At 35.7% G+C, this 21,449-nt stretch overlaps 3 protein-coding genes across 6 annotated transcripts in view; 1 reads left to right on the forward strand and 2 right to left on the reverse strand.

The window, feature by feature from the left end:
* LOC136817290 (myosin-IIIb-like) overlaps positions 1-1,907 on the reverse strand; it is a 60,045-nt gene extending 58,138 nt beyond the window's left edge. Inside the window, exon 1 of the mRNA XM_067073629.1 lies at positions 1,730-1,907. Coding sequence (XP_066929730.1) covers positions 1,730-1,822 — 93 coding nt within the window. The 5' untranslated portion in view covers positions 1,823-1,907. The remainder of the gene's footprint in view (positions 1-1,729) is intronic.
* A 6,803-nt stretch (positions 1,908-8,710) lies between these two features.
* On the reverse strand, positions 8,711-11,900 carry LOC136817293 (uncharacterized). Its single transcript, XM_067073634.1, has 5 exons — positions 11,716-11,900; positions 11,449-11,474; positions 10,847-10,938; positions 9,721-10,193; positions 8,711-8,931 (listed from the first exon to the last, which is right to left on the reverse strand). The coding sequence occupies exons 1-5, from the start codon at positions 11,875-11,877 to the stop codon at positions 8,719-8,721; spliced, it is 966 nt and encodes a 321-aa protein (XP_066929735.1). The 5' UTR covers positions 11,878-11,900; the 3' UTR covers positions 8,711-8,718.
* A 1,811-nt stretch (positions 11,901-13,711) lies between these two features.
* Positions 13,712-17,508, forward strand: LOC136817291 (cyclic GMP-AMP synthase-like receptor 1). 4 transcript variants are annotated; one of them, XM_067073632.1, is made up of 6 exons: positions 13,712-13,966; positions 14,427-14,565; positions 15,141-15,288; positions 15,534-15,644; positions 15,857-15,950; positions 16,324-16,430. In XM_067073632.1, exons 1-6 carry the CDS (start codon positions 13,847-13,849, stop codon positions 16,348-16,350), a joined length of 639 nt encoding a protein of 212 aa, XP_066929733.1. In that variant the 5' UTR covers positions 13,712-13,846; the 3' UTR covers positions 16,351-16,430. The 4 variants fall into 4 exon arrangements, with proteins under 4 accessions (XP_066929733.1, XP_066929734.1, XP_066929732.1 ...); XM_067073633.1 differs by lacking the exon at positions 15,857-15,950 and having other exon boundaries at positions 13,714-13,966; positions 16,324-16,452; XM_067073631.1 differs by lacking the exons at positions 13,712-13,966; positions 14,427-14,565; positions 15,141-15,288; positions 15,857-15,950 and having other exon boundaries at positions 15,554-15,644; positions 16,324-17,508.
* The last annotated feature ends 3,941 nt before the right edge of the window (positions 17,509-21,449 follow it).

A 21,449-nucleotide genomic window follows, 5' to 3' on the forward strand; every position in this document is an offset into this window, starting at 1 on the left:
TGACCCGGGCGAAGGAATGTTCACTTGCCAAGTGAACTGCCGTGAGTGGGAATCGAACCCTGGCCTCCTGCACAGAAGCCAAGGTCGATACCACTATACCACGGCACCTATTAATTTTCATAGGTTTGATTCCAATTGAAGAATCAAATTCTGGTTTTCGTGTTATTAGATGATGTTTCAGAGCTGTAGAGCTAGCCTGCATAAGTATGGCACAAGAGAGATTAAAGCAAGGAAACGAATACAATTGAATCAATCAAACTTAATCAAACAAAATATTCAATTACGATTTGATTGCGTTCGACAATCGAATCGCAATTGATTGCGTTCGACAATCGAATCGCAATTATGATTTGATTGCGTTCGACAATCGAATCGCATTTATTTGATTGTGTTCGATTGTGTTCAATTGATTAGGCGTTTGATTCGTTCGATTGACATCGTAAATATGCAAATAGACCGCGCTGCCATGTTCGTCTTAAAAAAGGAGTATTGGAAGTATTCCAGGCTAGAATTAGTGAACAGCACGCTGAATATATTTGACGTGAGGCAGTAACTTCTTTTGGCATACACGTTTTTTTTTTTATAAGGAACACGTTTATAAGGAACTCGAGGCTGAAAATGGTTCAAAAAATAAGGAATTGTTAAGGAACTGCTCAGGCTGAGAATAAGTGGATTTGAAAATAATGTACCTTATTGGGACTAATTTGACCAAATTTTGATCTTTCAAGGGGCAAAAAGTTCAAAATTTTCTATGTAGTAAGGAACTCGATAAGGAACTTTGAGACTGAAATTCTCTGTAAAAATAAGGAACTCCAGGCTCAGAGCAAAGTTAAGGTTCCTTATAAAAAAAAAACGTGTATTAGCATAAGGAGTGAATATAAAGTAAAATATCGGCGAAAGTCAAAGCTTTTCAAGACAAGAGGAGCACTGCCATTCTGACGCCCGATTTCATTACGCCAGGTTCAAACGCATCCACTTTGCTCTCCCTTGACCGTCATATAACAACATAGTAGAGTGTAAATAGAACATAAAGGGCTTTTAATTCATTAATCCCTAATCCCATTAATTCCTAAAATATGGCTCATGGTCATGATTCATTCAGTTCCGTAGCTACCGGGGGTATTTAACCCCCCCCCCCCCCAATAATTTTTTAAGAGTGATTTTCTTCATAAAATGGAGTATTTTACCTTTAAATTTTGCCTTTATTCGAATTATTTTTGTTTTTTGAGTGTGTTTTTAGCCAATTTAGAGCTCTATATTTCAAACTTCCCCCCCTCGGGCCAAACCATGCCTTTCCACAAGGCGAACTTCTTTTGGCGTGGACCGGCGAGCTCACTTTAATCAAATAACAATTTGGTGTGGACTTTGCATCGTTTCCACACTGGGAAGTATTGGGTAGAATGACTAGAAAAACTGCAATTTCGCCAAATTTTGCAGCGCTGCAAAACTATGCAACTTGCCAAATTGGTTTGCAACTTGATATGCGATTATATAATTTTTAAACAATAAATATCTCTAAAATGTGCGAAGAATGAAGATCTTAGACCTGAAGATCTGATTCAAAACCTCAGGGATAGCCAAAAAACAGCTGATCATCATTGATCAGGCAATTCAAAGGCAGTCACAGAAGAAAGAAAAACAAATTACAGGTAATATAAAAAAAGCAGGGCTTTGCTTTCGACGACATTTTTTTAAACAAATAATGTGAACTTAAACTGATAAAACTTACATAGAAATACCCACACTCATATCTCTTTTTGATAGCGTCAACAATAACATCATCATCAGGATTTTCAAGGTCACATAAGTCGTTCAAATCCATTTTGTCTAGAGGTGTTAGAAAAACCACAAAACATTCTCACAAGCCTACCAAAAACAAACAGCACTTTATCTCAGCAAAATCCTTCTTGACGGCATCGTCGTAATACTTTCGATTATCATTCTGGACACACTTATTAAATTCCTAGGTGATTAATTGAGTGACACTTTTTCAATTTTTTTCCTTAGGAAGTTTGACCATGAGCCATGGAAGCTTTTCGCAAAATTATAAAATTCTCGGAAATCGGAATAGAACCCAGACTCTTTGACGAAATATGACGCAACTAAGAAACGGAACCAAGAAATGAGACCACGCCCACTTACTTTTAAAGCACGACCTCTCTCAAAGAAAAAGGATGTAAAAAGTGCGTAAGCGAAGTGACTTTGTCCAAGCCCTGCTTTGTCACAATATGATGAAAGAAAACAGGAATTTCAGCATTCATCGCAAAAAAGTACATCGTGGTTTGAGGAGAAGCTACACTTTATGTTTGTGGCTCTATGACCCACCCACGGCCACCAGGAACTTCTGTGCTAAATTTCGACACATTGGTTTTTCAAAGTAGTGCCTTTTTTGAGCTAATTCTATCAGACTAGGTAGAATCCAGGGGCTATGCCTTAAAAGTTAAAAATTTTAAGTCAAAAGTTTTGCTTAAAATACATTCAAATATCATAGCCGACGGACGAAGGATTAAAGGTTGCTTTCAAAAATATAATAATACTGATTTCTTCCATAAAATCCTCTTCAAAGATCCCAATGCTGGGAAAAGACTGCCGAAACCAAATTTTATTCTTGCACGCTACGTAAGTACTATCCAAGAAGTTCTATCCTCATCTTGCTTTTGCAAAGTGAAATTCTACATAAAGACGCTTTAAAATTTCATCTTATTCGATACTTATTGTACACGCTGCCCAGTGAGAGGAGCAGGCCACATTGCAGAGCAACTTATCCGATCGGGAGCTTTTCCATTCCATTGGTGTTTTTATGTATTTTCACCAGAGAAGTATGATATTGCTGGACATTAGTAAGTTCTTTCAGTGTTTTGTGATTAATAGGTTACTTAAGGTGGATACAGACGAGGAATAATTTTGGAAGAAGGCTAATAAAAAAGAACTGGGAAAAAACGGAAAAAATTACCAAGATTTATTTTCACAAAAGTATTAATAACATCGGACGGCAAAAGACTGTCTTGGGAGGGAAATTTTCTAAAATTGAACCACGCGTTCATTGCTAAATAATGAATTTAGATTACGAGAAATTATTGAAATAAACTCCGTCGGTGAAATTACAATATGAAGTTTTTTGACTTTAGGACACCAAGCAACAACAAAAAAGAACAGTCACATAAAGTTTCTTCACTAAAATGTCGAAATATATGACAAAAATAAAAAATACCACAGTTATTTAAAATCACGTCTTAATTTGTCAATTACCCTGGGTACCAGAGAAACCATTTTAAACGTAGAAAAATGAAACGAGAAACAGTTTCATCAAACTGTTTGGAGGTGTCTTTCTCACTTAGTTCTATTATAATTTAATCAATTACTAAATTCATGTTTGATGTTCATAACCCTATTTACAATATTTTCTCTATTCAATAACATTGTACTCTCTCGGGTACCTATAATAAGCGGGGGGTTTGGAACGAGCGGGTTGGGTGGAGAATTTCTCAAAAATTAATAAGCGGAGGGTGTTGGAATAAGAATTTCCTGAGTGGAAAACTTTCGAAAAATTAATTAGCGGGGGGAACGGCTATTAGGTACCCGAGAGTAGGTAAATTATTGGAGTATGGCATAAGACTCCTCGAAATATTTCTGTAATACCGGTTTATGAATTCATCTAAATTGGTTGGTGATGAATAACTTATCTTGCCATATAAAATCTTAAGGAAACTAATTTGGGATAGAACTAGCTCTCGCCAAAATAAAAATTTGAAAACTTTTAGGACTTTAGCTGCTCTCCATAATGAGTCCTCAAAAAAATAAATTCCCTTAAATATAATCAGATGAAAACAACCATAGATTATCTTGGTATAAAATAGTACCAAGTTGAGAGTCCCAAAAATGTCATGATGAGATGTCTGCAAAGCAATAAACAAAGGTTACGTAACTCCATCCATTCAATGTGGTTTCGAAATATCATTATTCTTAATTTTCATTGAACGAAAAGAACATAGATAGATATTTGAAAGTATTCAATGGAATTAAATGCCCAATAGGCAATAACAACCTCGTTTCCTCCGTATTATTCGACCTTCAAGAAGTTCTCATTAGTCAACACCAGGGTATTCAATCAGTAGCGTAAATAAAGCCTTGAACGAGCTTGGTCCAATAAAACGAGCTTATATCAACGCAATCCATAATCTCTTGCAAAATCTCTTCACATTCTCCATAATTCGATTGCCAAAGACATTATCAAAATATGACATCGATGATTTAGATTCCCAGATTCAAAACAAGTTTATCAGCAGTATCCACAGAATCAGGACTGCAAATAGGATTAACAAGTTCTAAATATCCAGCATATTCATGAAATGATTGCAAACTGTCCAAATCAAATTTGTTGTAACTTTCACCTAATTGTTTTTCAAAGGATTTAACTTTCTCAGCTTCGCGTAACAATATTTTACCAATCTCACAAATAATATAATGTTCGCTTGTTTTTTTGGTCAATTTGCCAGCACCACGCTGTTTCGGTAATAACTGCATGCTGTAATTATGCTCAGATCGAGTGACATTGTTCGTATTTGTATTGTTATTTTTTTCAGATTGTTGTTTGAGAGTATAACTAATAGTCATGACTTTTTGTTTCTTGGGATGTTTGATCTTCTTCCCTTGGTGGTCGTATTGGTGAAAACGAATTGTTCGTTTCGTGTTCTTGTTGATCGTTTTCAAACCCATGTGATGTTCTGGAAAAAGAATTAAAAAAAAAAGAAGTTAAAAATAAAGAAAAGGAGAAGCATACCAGTGGATACCCCTTAAAACCTACAACAAAAAAGGTACCCCTATATCCTGATAGAGAAAACAGTAAGGGCTGAAACTTCTTCGGGTGAGTCTAGGCTACCTATGAATTTCTTCCACGGGTATGGTATTTTGTAAAAGCTGCTAAGAAAACTTTTCTTGCTTCGTGAAAAAAATGCAATTTTAGCTCCGCTGGTCAGGGTACCTTTTTTAACCTCCACGAGTCCCAGGTAGGGTGGCAAAAACACCAAAACAGAAAAATCAGTCTATCGTAGGATGCCTTTTTTTGGAAAATTTGGGGAAAAAGTAGAAAATTTGAGAAAATTTCGGAATTTTTTTCAAGGTCACTTTTTCGCAAATTTCGAGTCCCACGTAGGGTCCATTTTTCGAACCTCAGCGGAGCACCCCCGTCGGTCGACAAGGGTAGTACCCCCCCCCCCCCGAGCTATTTACCCGATAAACCTACAAAATGGTTTTATAAAATAGTCCTTCTGGTGTCAAATTTGAATATTGATTCACTGCAAAGTTACTAATACTACAATTAGATCTAAATATTTTCAAAAATGTACATTAAAATCAAGTGACATCTTAAAACCTACACTATTAATACACCTTAAAAGTGGCAATCCCACAGAAAAACCACACGTCATTGTTGTGAGACAAAAAGGGAGCGATGGGAAAAGCCACGCAAAATAGCACATTCAGTATACCATGAATAAGCCCTACAGGTTTTTCATAAGAACATCTAAAATCTTTGAAGCCTTCGAATGTTCTGAACTTTTTTAAGTTTAAATTCTAAAAATATTCTTAATAAGATGTTCTTATTTTCACTATTTTTGTCCAATTTCTTAAGAAATAGGGCGATTTTTAGATTCTGAAAAGCTATAAACTTGTTCTTAATATTTTGGAAACTTCTTTTAAAACTTCTGTTCTAATATAGTATGTTCTTATAAAAAACGTGTATTGATGATTGGGATTTGAGAATGTGTGAATAATTGATGACGGAGATGTAAAACACGAGAGGATGAAGTGAACAACAAGCTTGTTTTGTAATCAATTATGTATGCAACACCTGTACGATTACCATGGAAATGAGATGGTTTGTTATGTCATGTGATGCAGGGATGATTATAAAGCACACTCAATGCAAAAAAAATGGTGATGTAACTTTACTTATTTTACGAATTTTTTCTCGTGGTCAGCACTTTACAAGATGACTCATGAGTTTCCCACTGTACAGAATTAGGATTTTATAGCCTCGAGCAAGCTACTCGTGCTGCTAAGGATTTTTTTTTTAATTTCAAAAGACTTCAAAAATCTTTTACAAAGACAACCCACCAGATGGTACACAAGGTTGTTTCAACGTTTATCTGATGTTCGCAACCTAACTGGGAAAACAAAGAGAGCTTTCGAAAAAATAAACACCCCTGTCTTAAAAGAGCTGAGTACTCAAGCAACAAAATTTGAAAATCTCTTGCTTTGAATGAGTGTAGATTTAAAACCTGTAAAACCTTTAAAACCCATTGTCTCATGTGGGCGAGGGTTGAACCATTGAGTTTGAAGCCCCGGAGGAGCTAGAGAGGAATCTTTAACCTTGCTCAAGCAAGAAAAAGTGAAGCCTTAAAGTTGCCTCGCATTTAGAAATTTTGTTTGGAAAACACACGGGTCACTCCTTTTAGGATGGGAAATAAAGTGGGTTCATTTCCCAGCGAAATTCTTCAAAAGAGAAGAACGAGAAAACATTATACAGTTAGTTGACGCTCTCGAATTCGATTATCATCGAAAAAGAAAGCGTATCGAAAAGTAGAGCATCGTTTATGACAGTTTCTTGGTGACGATGTCTTTCAGACCATGTTCACCCTTCTTTTTTAACGTTTCGAATTTTGACGTTCACATGTCTGAACATGGTCTCAATATTATCAAAGAAGCGCATCGAATAAAAAATAGTAACTAAGTAAACAGTTATCCAAAATGAACACGTTGCTTACTTGACCTACACTACACAAGAAATGCGACTCCATCCGATGAAATCATAATAACAACCCCTTCTCACAAACCCACTGGGAGCCCTTCCCACTGGAAAAATTGGCCAAAATATCGTCCCCGCGCGGTGGAAAATTATACTCCACTTTTTGTCCCCACTGAAAATAATCAATTAAACCAATCCTCATTGCAAAATATTTTTTGAAAACAAAAGAATTAAATCGCCAGCCATTAAAAATATGGGAATATTATTCCCCATTGAGCTTCAGTCTGTTATTTTTATCCTCGCTAGCTGAAAGAATCCTACCGGGTCTGTGAGAAGGGGGTGTATAATAATCCAATCATTTAAAACATAATAATGACTTGACAAAGATTATCAAGCGAAAGAATTTGAATGTTACCTTGGATTGACACGTTGTTGCTTATGGCAGCACAAAATGATCGAAAAATTCTTGAAGTGAGAGTCACCGAACCCACAATAAGAAATTTGTATTAAGAAAATTTCTGTTACTATAAAGAGATGTCGGTCTTTCTCAGTTTCACAGCTTGAGAATCAAGGATCCAGCCCCAAGCAAAAGATCAGTCGATAATAATAAAACGAGAGAATATTGACCAAAAATATGGAAAATGCTGAGCTAGTTCTTCTACTTGAGAGATGAATCAAATTCACCATTCTTGATATTTTTGATTGATCGAAGGAAGAAGTATTCACAATGTTACTTATTATAAGAATATATCTTTCTTTTATTATTCACAAGTGTGATATACATAACATTTCTATGAAAGCTGCGTCTAGCTTTATCATATTAAAAAGTTTCGTAGTAGTAAAGGGTCACAGAGAATTTGAAAGATGAAAGAAAAGCAAAACTTAAGATGAATCTATTCAGAGAAGAGCATAGATTGAGAAAACGAAAAAAATCAAAACATTGAATAATTCAATACTAAAACTTAAGCCAGTTTGCGACCTCATACCGGTGGAGAAATTTTCTTTTCGAAAATAATTTTTCATTCGAATACATAAATCGAACATGCAAATTAATATCTGATAAGCTTTGGTTTCTGCTTAATGTTAAATGAATTTTTTGATTTAGTAATTCGAAAAACTAAGACACAAAACACCTGTTTTCTTGCTATAATGCAAATCAATTATTAAATCAATCAAGACAAGAAGCTGCTTTCAAAAACTACTTGTAAACAAATCGTGGGAAAAAATGCTTCATTTAATATTCTACAGAATCGTTCTGTAAAATTTGATAGCACACATTCAGCATTGGTTACTATGGTAACTTTTAAAAGTAAAACTGTCACCACAACTGTCATCTTTCATCTTCTTTAATATCATCAAAAGTTGGAATAAATAAATAATTCTCCAAATGTTTTGTTTTTCTTTTTAATAATTTCTCATTCCTGAATATCTTTCCAACGAGCACAGAACCGGCTTTAGGTTTTATTTCTATTAGCAGAAGTTTTAGCCTTTTTTTTCTCCGCTGCAGACTATTTTGAGACATGCTTTAGCCCTATCCTCCTCTGGTTAATACACCTTTTTTATAAGAACAGACTATATAAGGAAAAAATATAAGAACAAGTAAAGAACGTTTTTAAGGTTTCGCAGACCCAACTTCTTATGAAAATAGTCCAAAATAAGAACATATTAAGGTTTTGTTTTTAAATAAGAGTGATATCGTTTGCTTACTCATCAATTTTAATGCACAAGCTTTTTCACATTGAATTGACACAAATGTTGAGCAAGATTGGTCAGAATAAGGGAAAGCAAAACATTTTCTTGCTTATATCAACATAAGATAAAATCTTTAAGAGCATTTAAGACTTAAAACTCCAAAAGTTAAGAACATCCGAAGGCATCAAAAAAATTTGATGTTTTTGTTAAAAAAACGTGTACAGCTCGTAATAAATACAATTCGCTCTCTCTGGCGAACACTAAACAACTTACCGTATCCATCAAGATTCAACACTCGGTGACATCAATGTCGAGGATGATCTTTCTGACAGAATCTTTCTTCGTGCTAGTGGTGACGTTGGAGGTGTTCTAACGATAATCACACAATCAAAACTATTCTCGTCCCCTTGTACGGAGTCACTCTCTTCTTCGTATGATGGAGATCTCCGCGTTTGTTTTTTGGCGGTTGTTGGGCGCTTCGGGTGGATGTTCTTCTAGAAATTATAAAGAAAGAATAAGAAAGAATAAGATGTTTTAATAATCATGATAAAAAGTCACTTGAGTCACCCTGAATGTAGCTGAATTTAAGTTACGGATGAAAACAAATACACCTTTTCGACCGTAGCCGCCAATTGCAGCGAGGGCGTTTTTTATCCGTTTTACCACCCTAAACCGTCCCAGTCTTTTTTCGCGCCTAAAGACAATAGAAAAAGTGTAAAAAAGGATCGGATCGAGTTTAGGGTGGTAAATTAAATAATAAAGCGACACGTCTTGACACGTGCCTGACCGAGCGACTACGGTCGAAAAGGGGCGTTCACCATGCTGTTTTCAAATCTTGAAGAAAACATCGCGATTCAAATGTTTGGTATTCAAACGTTCGAAAATTTGAGGTAATTTGAAAACAACATTGTCGGCTTGTCGACTTCAACACTGGACACACTTCGACGGGAGATCTGTGAGCAGTTAGCCAATCTGACGTGTAAAGATATCTGCGAGATCATAGCCATTATAAAAACTCCGGTCTGGAAGGCCTTTGTTCCTTTCTATTGTTAACAATTAGAGCTTATATACGTTAATGGATTTGTTTTAAGCCTATTTTTTTTTGTAAGCACATCATGGTAACTAGAACATGAACTATTCTCAAGGGTCGGAAATGTGTTCAAAAAATATGAAAACCGCAATTTAACTTTTATTTACAACAGAGGAAAATTTGACAATAAACCTATAACAATACATTACCACACCAGGATTTTTTATAATGTCTTTGGTCATATACGGCTTACCGATTTGTAGTCGATGTATTGAATTGTATCATGGTATTCTTTGATAAGATTTTTTTTCACTTTATCGGAGATGCTGTGAGTTTTCAATCGTTTGTCTAGCTCTTGGTCTACAATAATCTTCATTCGCCGATCATTGAGCTCTTTGAGATTCTGTGTTGAGTAGCACCGAGCGATACCCCAAATATACTGCTTCTGACCCATGGTTAACCCTTCGTGTGTTAGATGCTCATTTTCAGCATAATTTTGCGGGAGATGAATCCGTTTACCGAAACGGTATGCCACATCAGCTGATTGGACCCTTCTTCTGTTACCAGCACTGTTGAAGGAGGAAGCCTTGGGAATATCTCTTGTGTTCTCCAACGCAGATTGTGCTCTCCTGTGTTCCTTAGCGTAAATACGAACTTTATCGTTGAGATAGAGCTGTGGTGGAGCACATTCTAGATTATTCATAGTGTAGACGTATCCTGGTGGTGCTATGGAACAAACGTTTATTTACAGAAAATTAAAAATCCGTATCAACACGTGCTTAAGATTAAAATTGGATCATAAACAGGAACCCATGCTGGAATTTCAATGTGGTATAGTTCAATGAGGTTTAGATTGAAGAATTTAAAATTTTTAAACCATTGCGTATCATTAATTTCTCGAGTTTTAATTCGCCTTAAAAATGTTCTAAACTTGTTCTTAATATTTTGACCACCGAAAATAGTCGTCTCTTATAAAAAACGTGTATTGCAAATACCATTGAGTTTAAAGCCCGAAGCTAGAGTTCAATCTCTAACCTTTCTCAGGCAGGAAAAAGTGAAGCCTTAAAAAATGTGCCGCATTTTTGACGACAGATTGAATCTAGCAATTCCTTTGTTTACGATTGATATTTTTTTCGAAATTTAGCGGTAAATTTTAGTTTCAATCTCTCATTTGTGTAAAAACCAGGCGAGCCGCTCAAGGCCGCGCAACTTTGGTAGGATTTGTTGGCTTCAAATCCTACCAAGGAGATTGACTTCTAGCCCTTCGGGCTTATACTTCATTGGCCAGTACACCATGATAAATTCATTTTCAATTATGATAAATAAACAAAATGATTCCAAGGGGATGTGGTAAGATGGAGTAAAGCTTAAAACAATACCTGGATGAATTTTTTGTCTCAAAGACTGTTGAGCTGTGGAAGGTCGCTTCTTGATACTGTTTGTTGCACCCACATCGAATATAGTCTTTGTGCTGAATATGTAAAATATAGATTACAGGAATAGAGAATATTTTTGAAGATGTTCTCTAATTCAACATTTTGTTATTTAGGTCTCGTTTTCTGTATCAAATTTCAATTCCATCAAAATTCCTTAAAAAAAACTACGACGCTCTACTCTTTTATTCATCGATAAGCTCGCGTTTTCGATGAAAATTTGAAGTTTCGAGAAATATTTTCTTTGCGATATTTACCGTGAGGATCGTGATATCGATCTTGAATATAATCTGTAAACGGGGGGAAAATTCACTTTTCACTATAAGAAGGGATACTGCAAGAAACAATTTAAGAATGTTGAATTAAGCTGTGGTACATAGTAAAAAGAGGCCGCATGTACTCTTAGGTTCATACGATTTTAAGAAAAAAGTAGACAAGAATCAATTTAGTACTGTCAGTTTCATCTTTTACAAATCATCAGCTAATTGTATTCTTGGGGTTTTCGAACCCCACCCGTTTATTTCGAACCTAAGGGTATATTGTCTTACCTTTTTCCTCTCCTTTCATCGACATACTGAAAAAGAACGAAATGTTAAATACATCCTCAATCATAAGACTATGTTTTTTGGGCTGAATTGCCATCTTGTCTTATGGATCTTTTGATTTTAAATTATAGAATTCAAAGTCCCCACCGATTGAAAGGATAATATTTTATTGTTCCGTTTATTTAGCTCTCATAAAACTCCCTTTTCTCTAGATGGAATTATCCATAACATCGGGTTACTGTTACAAGTGTCAAAAATAAAGTTGAATACTTTTTCCATGGAATGAGACTTGATGACAGTTTCTTCACTTTTCTCTTTCTTTCTCAATAACACTGAGTTGGCCGATCGCACTCTTCGATGAAGTAAACCTTTCGGACTGGGTGACAACTTCCGAAAACCGGTCGATGTGAAGATGTAATCTTCCTTCTGCATGGTAACACAAAATTAAGATTTTCCTAAAAGTACGAGAAATATTTGGGAATTGTCGAGAGTATTGCGCATTGAAATGAATATCATTTTTACAGTGAATGCTTTAACTCGAACCTCTATAACCCGTCTATAATTGTGTATGGCTCCTCAAGTCGAACAAGTTTTCTTGTCTCTTGAGTTAATAATGCCTTATAAACCTTACTTCGAAATTTCCTTAACTCGAACAAATTTGTATTCCATTTACGTTTTCGATTTATGGAGAGCCCACTGTAATAACAAAGAAATTCATAAACCAAAAAAGCCAGTATTTGAGATTCAATCTTTCCACTCTAGAATAGTTTCTTCGTATATCGAAGCATATTCTCGCATCTTAATTTTCTGGTCGTCTGACTGTCAAGTTTATCGCGAATAATCAAAACCCGTTGCCTCCCAGAAGGATTTCACTCATCATTACGTAATTACGATATAATTATAGGTAATTATACTATATAAAGACGATTGCGAAAATAATTAATAGTCAGCGAAAATTTTTCGATATCAATTCTCCTCGAAGATTCGAAGTTAGTATGCCGACCGACTAATTCAGACATAAAAGAAGATACACAAAAAATGGAAGGGACAAACTGAAACTATCCCGTAAACAATCATCGTTTTATCTTTATAACATCAAAATTACTGTCTTACACAGATTGCAAACTACTCCAGTCTAATTCGACGTCAAGTTTTTTCTTTCAAATTCACGAGGCTAATATGTATTCTTATTTTGGAGAAATCAGATTTTTTTAAACATTCTCTTTTGGTATTGATAAATTTGACAGCCTTTTTGCATTTTGATGAATTTTTTGCTCAATAATTTGTAAAGTTAATTAAATTATTCTGCGAGACTGTGAAGCAATATGTCTGATTTCACAAAATGTAACGCGTTTCGCATTCTCTTTTCTTAGAGCTGCAACTAATGGAAGGGCTTTAGAAATTGTCTTAGGTTTATGATGAAAATTGCCTAGCATCGCTCCCTATCCCGAAAAAAAAACAAGAATTTTAAAGAACTTTTAGCAATAAAACATTTTGTGATAGCAAAATTCTTGATATTCACGATTAAAGGTTTTATTTTCACATAACTGTTCCCGTTTCATATCAGACACATATTTCATATCAAGACAGTGTCTGTTATATTATGCTGATATAAGCAAAAAATGTTTTTCTTTTCCTCTTTCTGCCTAATCTTGCTCCACATTCGTGAATTAAAATTGTTGAGTAAGCAACGATATCACTCTTATTCGAAAACAAAACCTTTAACAGAAGCACCCAAAAAACACCGAACTTCACCGAACGTTTTAAGTTTAATACAGTACCATAATACTGGTGTCAAACGCTCGGTGTTTTTCGGGTGTTATTCTATAAAAGGTTACGTCATGAATAGATAGAGATTTAAAACATTTTTTGTAAGCTTTATAGCGGGGATCAATGAATCTATAGAAATAAAGTCAAAAAATTTTTTAATGATAGTTTTTAAAATACACAAAACCACTGCTTAAATAAGCATAATTTTGATAACAAGGAGAAAAGGGAAAGTACAGAATGATATCCAAACAGTGCGTCAAGCTTAGAAAATGTAAACCACAGAAAAAAGTTAATTCAAAAAGAAAATATTATGTGAGATGGTTGTTGGCTGGTTAGAGAAATCAAAGTTCTGAAGGTTCTGGAGACAGGTCGACTTGTATTAACGTTTTGTTTATTAGAACATCCAAAATTTTTTAAGCCTTCGGATGTTCTTAACTTTTTTAGTTTTAAGCCTAAAAATGTTCTTATTTTGACCATTTTCCTAAGAAATAGGGTGTTTCTAAGTCCACAAAGCCTTAAAATGTTCTTAACTTATTCTTAACATTTTTGCCATTGAAGCCTTATGTTCTTATAGTTTCTTCTTATCTGAAACAAAAAGTGTACCGACAAAACAAACAAAGTTAATATAACCATGGATGAATTGAGTGGGTACAATCTAGATGCGTTCACATTTCTACTACGGAATATTCTACCAGAGTCGATCATCTGGAGAAGCAACCGTCTAAATGTTGGCCCACGGAAGAAAAGAGTCGTAAGTTATTTATCCATGAGCGTGAGTTGCCGAGGTCATAGGAAACCTAACTCGATCTTGTTTCTTTACTTCGATTGATCATGCGGGCATTCCAACCCACTTCGATAGTAAAACATTATACGGGTGACGCTCTACTGTTCGAAACGCTCCATTATTCGATGATATTGAAAGTCACCATCAATAAGAAACTCTCGTAATCAAGGCTCTGCAATTCGCTCCCTTATCAAAATGAAAATCCAACCCCACTTGAAAATCGAACTAGAGGACTGCAAACTCTATAAACACTTTTACAAAAAAATTAACAGCATGCCAAAGAGCATCTGATTTAAAAATAACGTTATCGAGCAACATCTAGGTGTTCCCAGCTGGCACATAACGTTTTTTCAGCGTTGGACGCTGTGAACGTTAGATAAACGTTGAAACAACGTTGTCTACCAGCTGGGTTATGATTCGTTTACAGAAGGAGAAAGCAGACAAATTGATGGGCTCAACGGATAATCCACCAGGCGAAGAAATCCACGAAATCATAAACACTGGGAGTCAAGCAGAGGTTCTTTCATTTCCAATGATTCAAAGCAAAGAAAACTCACCATGCAACTGTAAGAATGTCTCCAAATATCCCAACTGGCACAGAACGTCATAATAAGGTCTATCTGTAATCTGATGCCCTTCCATCTTCTTAACTGTAAAGAACAATTTAAGAAAAATTTCTGTCTTTAAATTGTGGCAAAAATAGTTTCAATATATGGGTTCAATCCCTGGCCGGGTCATAGCAAAGACTTCGTACGGAGCACAAAAATAGTACTTGGTACCTCTCCGCTTGATGCTCAGCAATTACGGGAAATATCAAAACCTTATGAGTGTAAATATTTTCGCGGGTACTAAATTTTTGCGTGTACTTAATTTCCCGAGTTTTAGTACCCGCGAAAATATATACACTTAAAGTATCAATTGTAAGCGGATAATAATCAGGGAGTGGCGGATAGTAATCAGGGAGTGGCGCCCCCTTGCCTTCGGGTAAGATAGCCACCGAATAAAGGGAGCCTTCGGGTCGCTTCTGACTGCAGTCGCAGCTTACTTTACTTGCTTACTATATCTTTACCAAATGGATAGAGTCAAAATGAAGGGTCTTACGGTGATTGGATTCAATTAAATCTGGTTATATTTGTCTTAGTTCAAGTGGACATTGATTCAATGATAGTGTTGAAGAATTTCGTGGCAATATCACCAGAAGAGAGGGATGAGGTCACCATAACATCTCCTTTTGACCAAGCTGAACAACTCATCATTGATTATGACCATACACCACCTGGTTATGTAAGGTAGGGCTAGAATTTGGCACGCTTGTCATAAAGAAACTATTAGAAAAAGATTATAGAATTCCTGGCTAATGGAGATCAGGTACATTTTTTCCACAGTCGAAAGTTATAGTTAGTGTGCCAGAAAAAGAACATCTTTTAAACATTTCCTTATGAGTAGACGAAATGATGAAAAGGGGTTTGAAAATCATTGTTGTATGAAAAGCGCAAAATACCCAGTCAAGGTAAAAGCTACTTATCCTTTATAGACTTCGATCAGATCGAGGATATTTTGGAGTGGCATTTGATGAAGATTGTTCTGGCAAAGGAAGTATCATCAAAGGTGTAGAAAGAAAACCATTCACTTTCTTCGATACGATGTAAGCATGTCTTTTTAAATCTCACAAACTTTTTTTCCAACTATAGGTCCTATCTAAAAAGTTACGCATTGAATTTTTATCATACATCTTTGACTAAAATTCGGTCTAAACTTCCAGTATCAGTCGGAATAAAAATCTAGCCTCTAGAATCAAGATTAAATCTAAATTTCTAGCTTTATATTTCGATCAACTATCATTTCATTTATATTCAGGGAAATGGTAAAATATCTTCTGCCATGTGAAAAGATTAACATCACCGAGAAATATCTACATGCGGTCCAGCAATATCTGTCTCCATGGAATTCAGTAAGGATTTAGTCTCGAGTATTTGATAATTTTGTGGTCAAACAGTAGAAAATCGAAAAGTAGTATATGCTGGAATATCAGTAAGCCCATAGGTATCTTATATTTAAAAGGTATTGGTGCTGTTTTTCTAAGATTCAGTAAGAAAATTAGAGACCAAAAAAGTCGTGACGTCTTCTAGTAAAGGCTATCAGGTACATACAATCAAGAAAAAAGACAAATCATTTTTGTTACAACTCTCTCAAGAGTTTCATGTTTCTACAACCATCAGTTGATAAAATGATGAATTTAAAAAGTTCATAAACTGATCTAATATAGCGAATTTAAGTTATTGAAATGGTCAGGTACATTAACTTCTTATATCCCTTTTCAATAGGTCATGGTGGCAAGATGTCACCGATGATGGATGATGATTTAGTTCTATGTATTCAGTCTCTTGACTGGCCACATGTTGCTGAAGGATGGAGAACCAGAGAAAGTAAATGGCCTGGTGCGTCTGTGAAAGAAGAAATAAGTGAGATGGGTTGTCATTTAGTGCCCGTGCATCACGCTGCCAGCAAATCACCAGAGATTGAATGGAGATTATCATTTTCTGAAGCAGAGAAAGAGTTAGCACTCAAAATGTCCGCCACTGTAAAATCGGCTTATCTTTTGGTTAAGATTGTTATGAAATCGTTGAGTTTGAAGGAGTATGGTATATCTTCGTACTTTCTGAAAACGACTTTGTTGTGGATGTGCGAGAAAGATGCACATTTGCAAGATATCAGTTACGACCAGATTGGGATTGTTTTTATGCAGATCTTTGATGCTTTGATCGAGAACCTTAACAACGGGAAGATTGAACATTTTTTCGTTCCGGAGAACAACTTATTGAGTTGTACACCAAGAAAGAATATCGATAAAGCTGTCGATCTCCTGCAGGTGGCGCGCAAAGATCCATTGAAGCTTCTAATGGAATTCACCCAATCATTCAAATTCTACGGTTTTTATGAGCTTCCAAACTTCTCTATTTTCGATCCAATCGTTGAATTACTTCGTAGCAATGATATGGGGAAAATGGTAGAAAGTAAAATATCAGTAACAAAGGCTTTGGTAGAGTTCAATCTGACTTGGTTAGAGAAGACACGACCAATGAAAGGATTTTACGTTATTGGAGAAATTGTATTCTTTACCATGTCATTCCTAGCGAGAACACTTGTCAAGGAAGGCGAACCAGCGACTAAAGGATTGGAATATGTTAACCAGAGAATCAAATCTGTGAACGAAGAGAATTCAATGACATTCAAAAGACATTTCATGGAAGACCTGATGTACTCGGATGACACATAAGGAAAATACCCCTGTGTCACAGACCCAGTAACGTAAGCCAAGAGGGGTACAAAATTTGTGTAGGATAGCAGATTTTTATGACACTGTAATTATCTATTCATGATATTAATAGAAAATTACAGTGTCATAAAAATCTGCTCTCCTACACAAATTTTGCGTCCTTCCTGTCTACGCTACTGCAGACCCACTGGGACCTCAGTCTCACTGGGAAATTTAGCCAAAATTTTGTCCCCGGTGGGATTAATACCCTGGAATTTCAGTTCCACTGGAAAATTGTATGTTTAAAAACTGCACTCGAAAATTATCCCCACTGGATTTTAGTCTTGAAACAATAGAATTGCTATCCCCATTTAGATTTCAACAAGACGAAAAATTCGCATGATATTCAAACATTGTATGACGAAATGGACTATTTATCTGCACTTTCAACTTCTTACACTTGTTTTCTTTGCAAGAACTATTACGAGTTTCATTCTCATAAAATAAATGCTCTAAAAATAATATGCGCAAACGCTCAATTTGAGTTGATTTTTTTCCAATATTGGAAAAAAGGGAGTATTAATTGGAAAATCGGGAAAACTGCACATAATCGGTGGAGAAAAGGGAAAATTCACGTATTCACGCACAAAATAGCCCAGGTTCACGCATTCACGCAATCAAAAAGTGGATTTTCAGGCTCACGCAAGTTTTTTCAATTCACGCATTTCCTTTTTAATTTTCACGCACTCACGCAACCGAAAATGCCCATTCACGCATTCAAGCAAACCGCTGGGGGGGGGGGGGGTCATGCAAATTGTTCGATTCAGCAAAAATTTCAAACCTGTCTGTTGGCTTTGGGTACGATTGATGAGAATTTGCGATGGCTGAAAGCGTCGGCGAATGGTGGTTGGTTTCCTCCTGCTCTTGTTCATCTTCAGGACAATTATAACGTTCTGTCGAAAAAGAAAAATATGTTAGAAAGAGGACAGATAGTTTTGCGGAAATTTCGCAAGATCAAAAGCCTACTTTTGTTTAAAAGGTAAAATTCAGAAAGTGAGAAAGTTTACATGACTGTTTTCTATAAAGAAAGAACTTTATGTATTCGAGATAAATCGAAGGATACGGTATAAAGCAAAGTTTACATGTTACCAAAATCGCTGTCCCTTTTGCTTGACGACGGTAAAAACATCAAAATAGCGTCGTCTGTCTAGGTGAGCAAAGGCGATATAGAGCAGTACATCAATTATCGACTTTGGTTAGCGCCTCACTTTCACTTACCCTCGATATCCTCCGATACATAAACTCGCTAATATACTTTAAGGGGCAGATAGTTTTGCGGAAGTTTGGCGAAGTCGAAAACTTGCTTTCGTTAAGAAGTCAAAAACTCACAAAGATTGCGAAAAGTTTAAGTGCAATATGACACTATTACTACCCGGCGTGTTAATAATTCTCTCAGAATCTTCTTGGAAATAAAAGCCATACATCGTCTATAGATATTTTAGTAAAACTAATTACCTATTACCTTATTAACGATAAAAGGTGATATTCCCCCAAAGTCCAAAAAAACCCATATTAGGCACTTTTTGGTCCAAATTTGCCCAAAAAAATATTTTTTTCGAAAATCGGGCTCCATCAGAAATTAAACATTGCCATTTTATATCACTACCGTAAGCTGGTCTAATATCGACATCCCTCGTCTAATTCCGACACCCTTCTTTAGAGACAGGAATAATATGAAAGCTTGAATCACCGATTGAAAAGGATTATTCCTCTCAGTTTTTCAATGAAGCAGCAGTTTTAGCCTTCACACTTCAAGCATTAATAAAAAGCTTTCACGAGGAACAAACCCTTGGTTACACTTACCTCAAACTTGCGTACTAGAATCATTTGAGAAACGCTTTGTGCGTGAGACTATCTCTAGAATATACGCTTTTTTTATAAGAATGGTGTATATCCATTTAATGATGGATATATTCTTAACTTTTTTGAGAAAGTATTCTTACAGCATTCTTAGGTTAGGATCCTAATTCAGACTAGATTTAACATTTAGTACGTTTGTCTCAAGCATAGGAGTGAGTCTTACTTGGGGGTGATTGGCAATTTATAATGAAAATGCTCTAAAAATGGCATTCTTAGCTTGAGTAGCCAAATTCCATGATAACGATATTCTTAGCATTATTCTTAATTTTTGGCCATTTTCATCATGGACATTCTTATAAAGTGTATTCTTATAAAAAAAAGAGTGTATTGGGAGGATATTCTAGAATGTCCTAGAACAACATGTGGAGCACTATGAACACGAAGAACGAATGCCAACGCAGAAAACTAATTATAATGCTTTCGCTATGCGAAATTAATAAGAATTTTTATCCCCACTGAGAAAAAAAGTTCCACCAAGGCTGTGAGACAGGGGTGTAGGAAATTATCAAAGAGAGTAACACCCATTTAATACTGTAAGGAGTCAAGGGAGATTTTTTTTATTTTATCAACTCAACAAAATTTATACAGTGACAACTTTTTTCTCTCATAACACTTCCCAGACGGCAAACAACGTCAAAACAACGTCCATCATTCATAAGGTCCAAATAACGTTATTTGAACGTTAAAACAACGTTGTGTGCCGGCTGGGTTGGGAACAAGACGGAGTTTTTACAAGCTCTTATTTGATTTAGTTGGCCTTTAACCTGTAATAAAACAATATTGCTACTTTTTCTTAAAACGTGTTAACTCCATTACTTCAAATGACCAATAGTGAAGTGTCTTATTCCCGGGGGGGGGGGGGGGGGTACTTAGGCAAAATGGGTGCCGGGTATGTGCGAGCCATAAGGGTACCTTTTCTCATTTCTCAAAAGTCTCTCAAAGGGGTACAAATTCAAAAGTTAGTCTCTGAAAGGGTCCCAAAATCACAAAAATCAAAAATTTCTCTCTCAAAGGGTCACGATTTCCAAAAATTTGACAAAAATTTGGTGAAAATCAAACCAAAATTTGGAAAAAATGGACCAAAATTTAGGAAAAAGTCTCTCAAAGGGTCCCAAAATCAACAAAATTTTGTCTCTCAAAGGGTCGATTTTCGATTTTCGGCTCGGACATACCCGTCACCTCGCAAACCTAGTACCCCCCCCCCCCGGGGTCTTATTAGAACTCAAGCTCATTCCAACACTGGTGTTGTTTTTATATATAAGCGAATGAAGGCTTTTGATGAATAATATTTGTTGAAATGGGTTTTTCCAGAAAAACAAGCGATACTTTTATGGACCTACCTGTTTATAAGACGAATAATAAAAGTTTAATGAAGGCAATGTAGCAAAAAAAACTGAATAATTTAAAATTTTGCAAGTTGGTGCCAAAAATATTATTTTCGAAAAATGAAGTTTTTCATATTAAGCAATTTAATTTTACGTCTTTGTATAAAAAATCAGGAAAAACTAATAAACGGACTTTTCACAAAGTCCAAAAACCCTATTTTTGGCCATTTTGGCCCCCTCCCCAAATTTTTTTCTTATTTCTTACATCGAGCTCCGTCACATTTTGGTAATCACCATTTTGCACCTTGTACCAAAAATCACAAAATTCCTATGATTCAATCCCGAGAAAAGTTGGTAACAGACGAACGGACGAACGAACGGACGAATGGACGGACGAACACAGGTTAAATTCTATAGGACCTCCAAGTAGGTCCAAAAAGCCAAACAATGTGTTTTTAAACGATACTTCGACCTCTAACAGTAGTGTCCTTTTCAAGTTGATTTAAAAAATCTTCAACCAATTTTAAAAATATTTTGACAATATCTTCTAATCATCAGATGTTCTTAGACTTGATTCAAATAAAAGAGGGATTTCGAATATAATACAAACAAATAAAAAATAAGGTTTTAGTGTCATTTATGACCATCGATCTCCGCAACTTTTAAAAGCTCAGAAAACAACCTTAACGTTAAAGCGTATTAACCTTATCAATCAATTAGCCATTTCCGTAGCTGAGAAGCTACATTACCTTATCCTATATGGCCCGATAGTAAGATTATTTTGGCAAGTCTTAACTCACTTGTGGTTAAACAAACACGGCGCAACATGGGGTGCCGAAGACCAGTGATTTATTCACACTGTGGTACCACCACTGACCTTTATATAACCCGGGACCAAGCAATATCTGCCATCTTTGATTGGAGTTTTTTTGGAATTGGTAACCGAGGA

The sequence above is a fragment of the Clytia hemisphaerica genome, unplaced genomic scaffold, assembly GCF_902728285.1.
Source record: "Clytia hemisphaerica strain Z4C2 unplaced genomic scaffold, Clytia hemisphaerica genome assembly, whole genome shotgun sequence".
In the NCBI taxonomy this organism is placed as follows: Eukaryota; Metazoa; Cnidaria; class Hydrozoa; order Leptothecata; family Clytiidae; genus Clytia; species Clytia hemisphaerica.

Excerpts from the sequence above, each read along its gene's own strand:
- LOC136817293 (XM_067073634.1), bottom strand. The coding sequence starts at position 11,877 with ATGCAGAAGGAAGATTACATCTTCACATCGACCGGTTTTCGGAAGTTG. Across the intron at positions 10,194-10,846 it reads GAGACAAAAAATTCATCCAG|CACCACCAGGATACGTCTAC; the intron begins GTATTGTTTTAA and ends TTTGTTCCATAG. Across the intron at positions 8,932-9,720 it reads AATACATCGACTACAAATCG|AAGAACATCCACCCGAAGCG; the intron begins GTAAGCCGTATA and ends TATAATTTCTAG.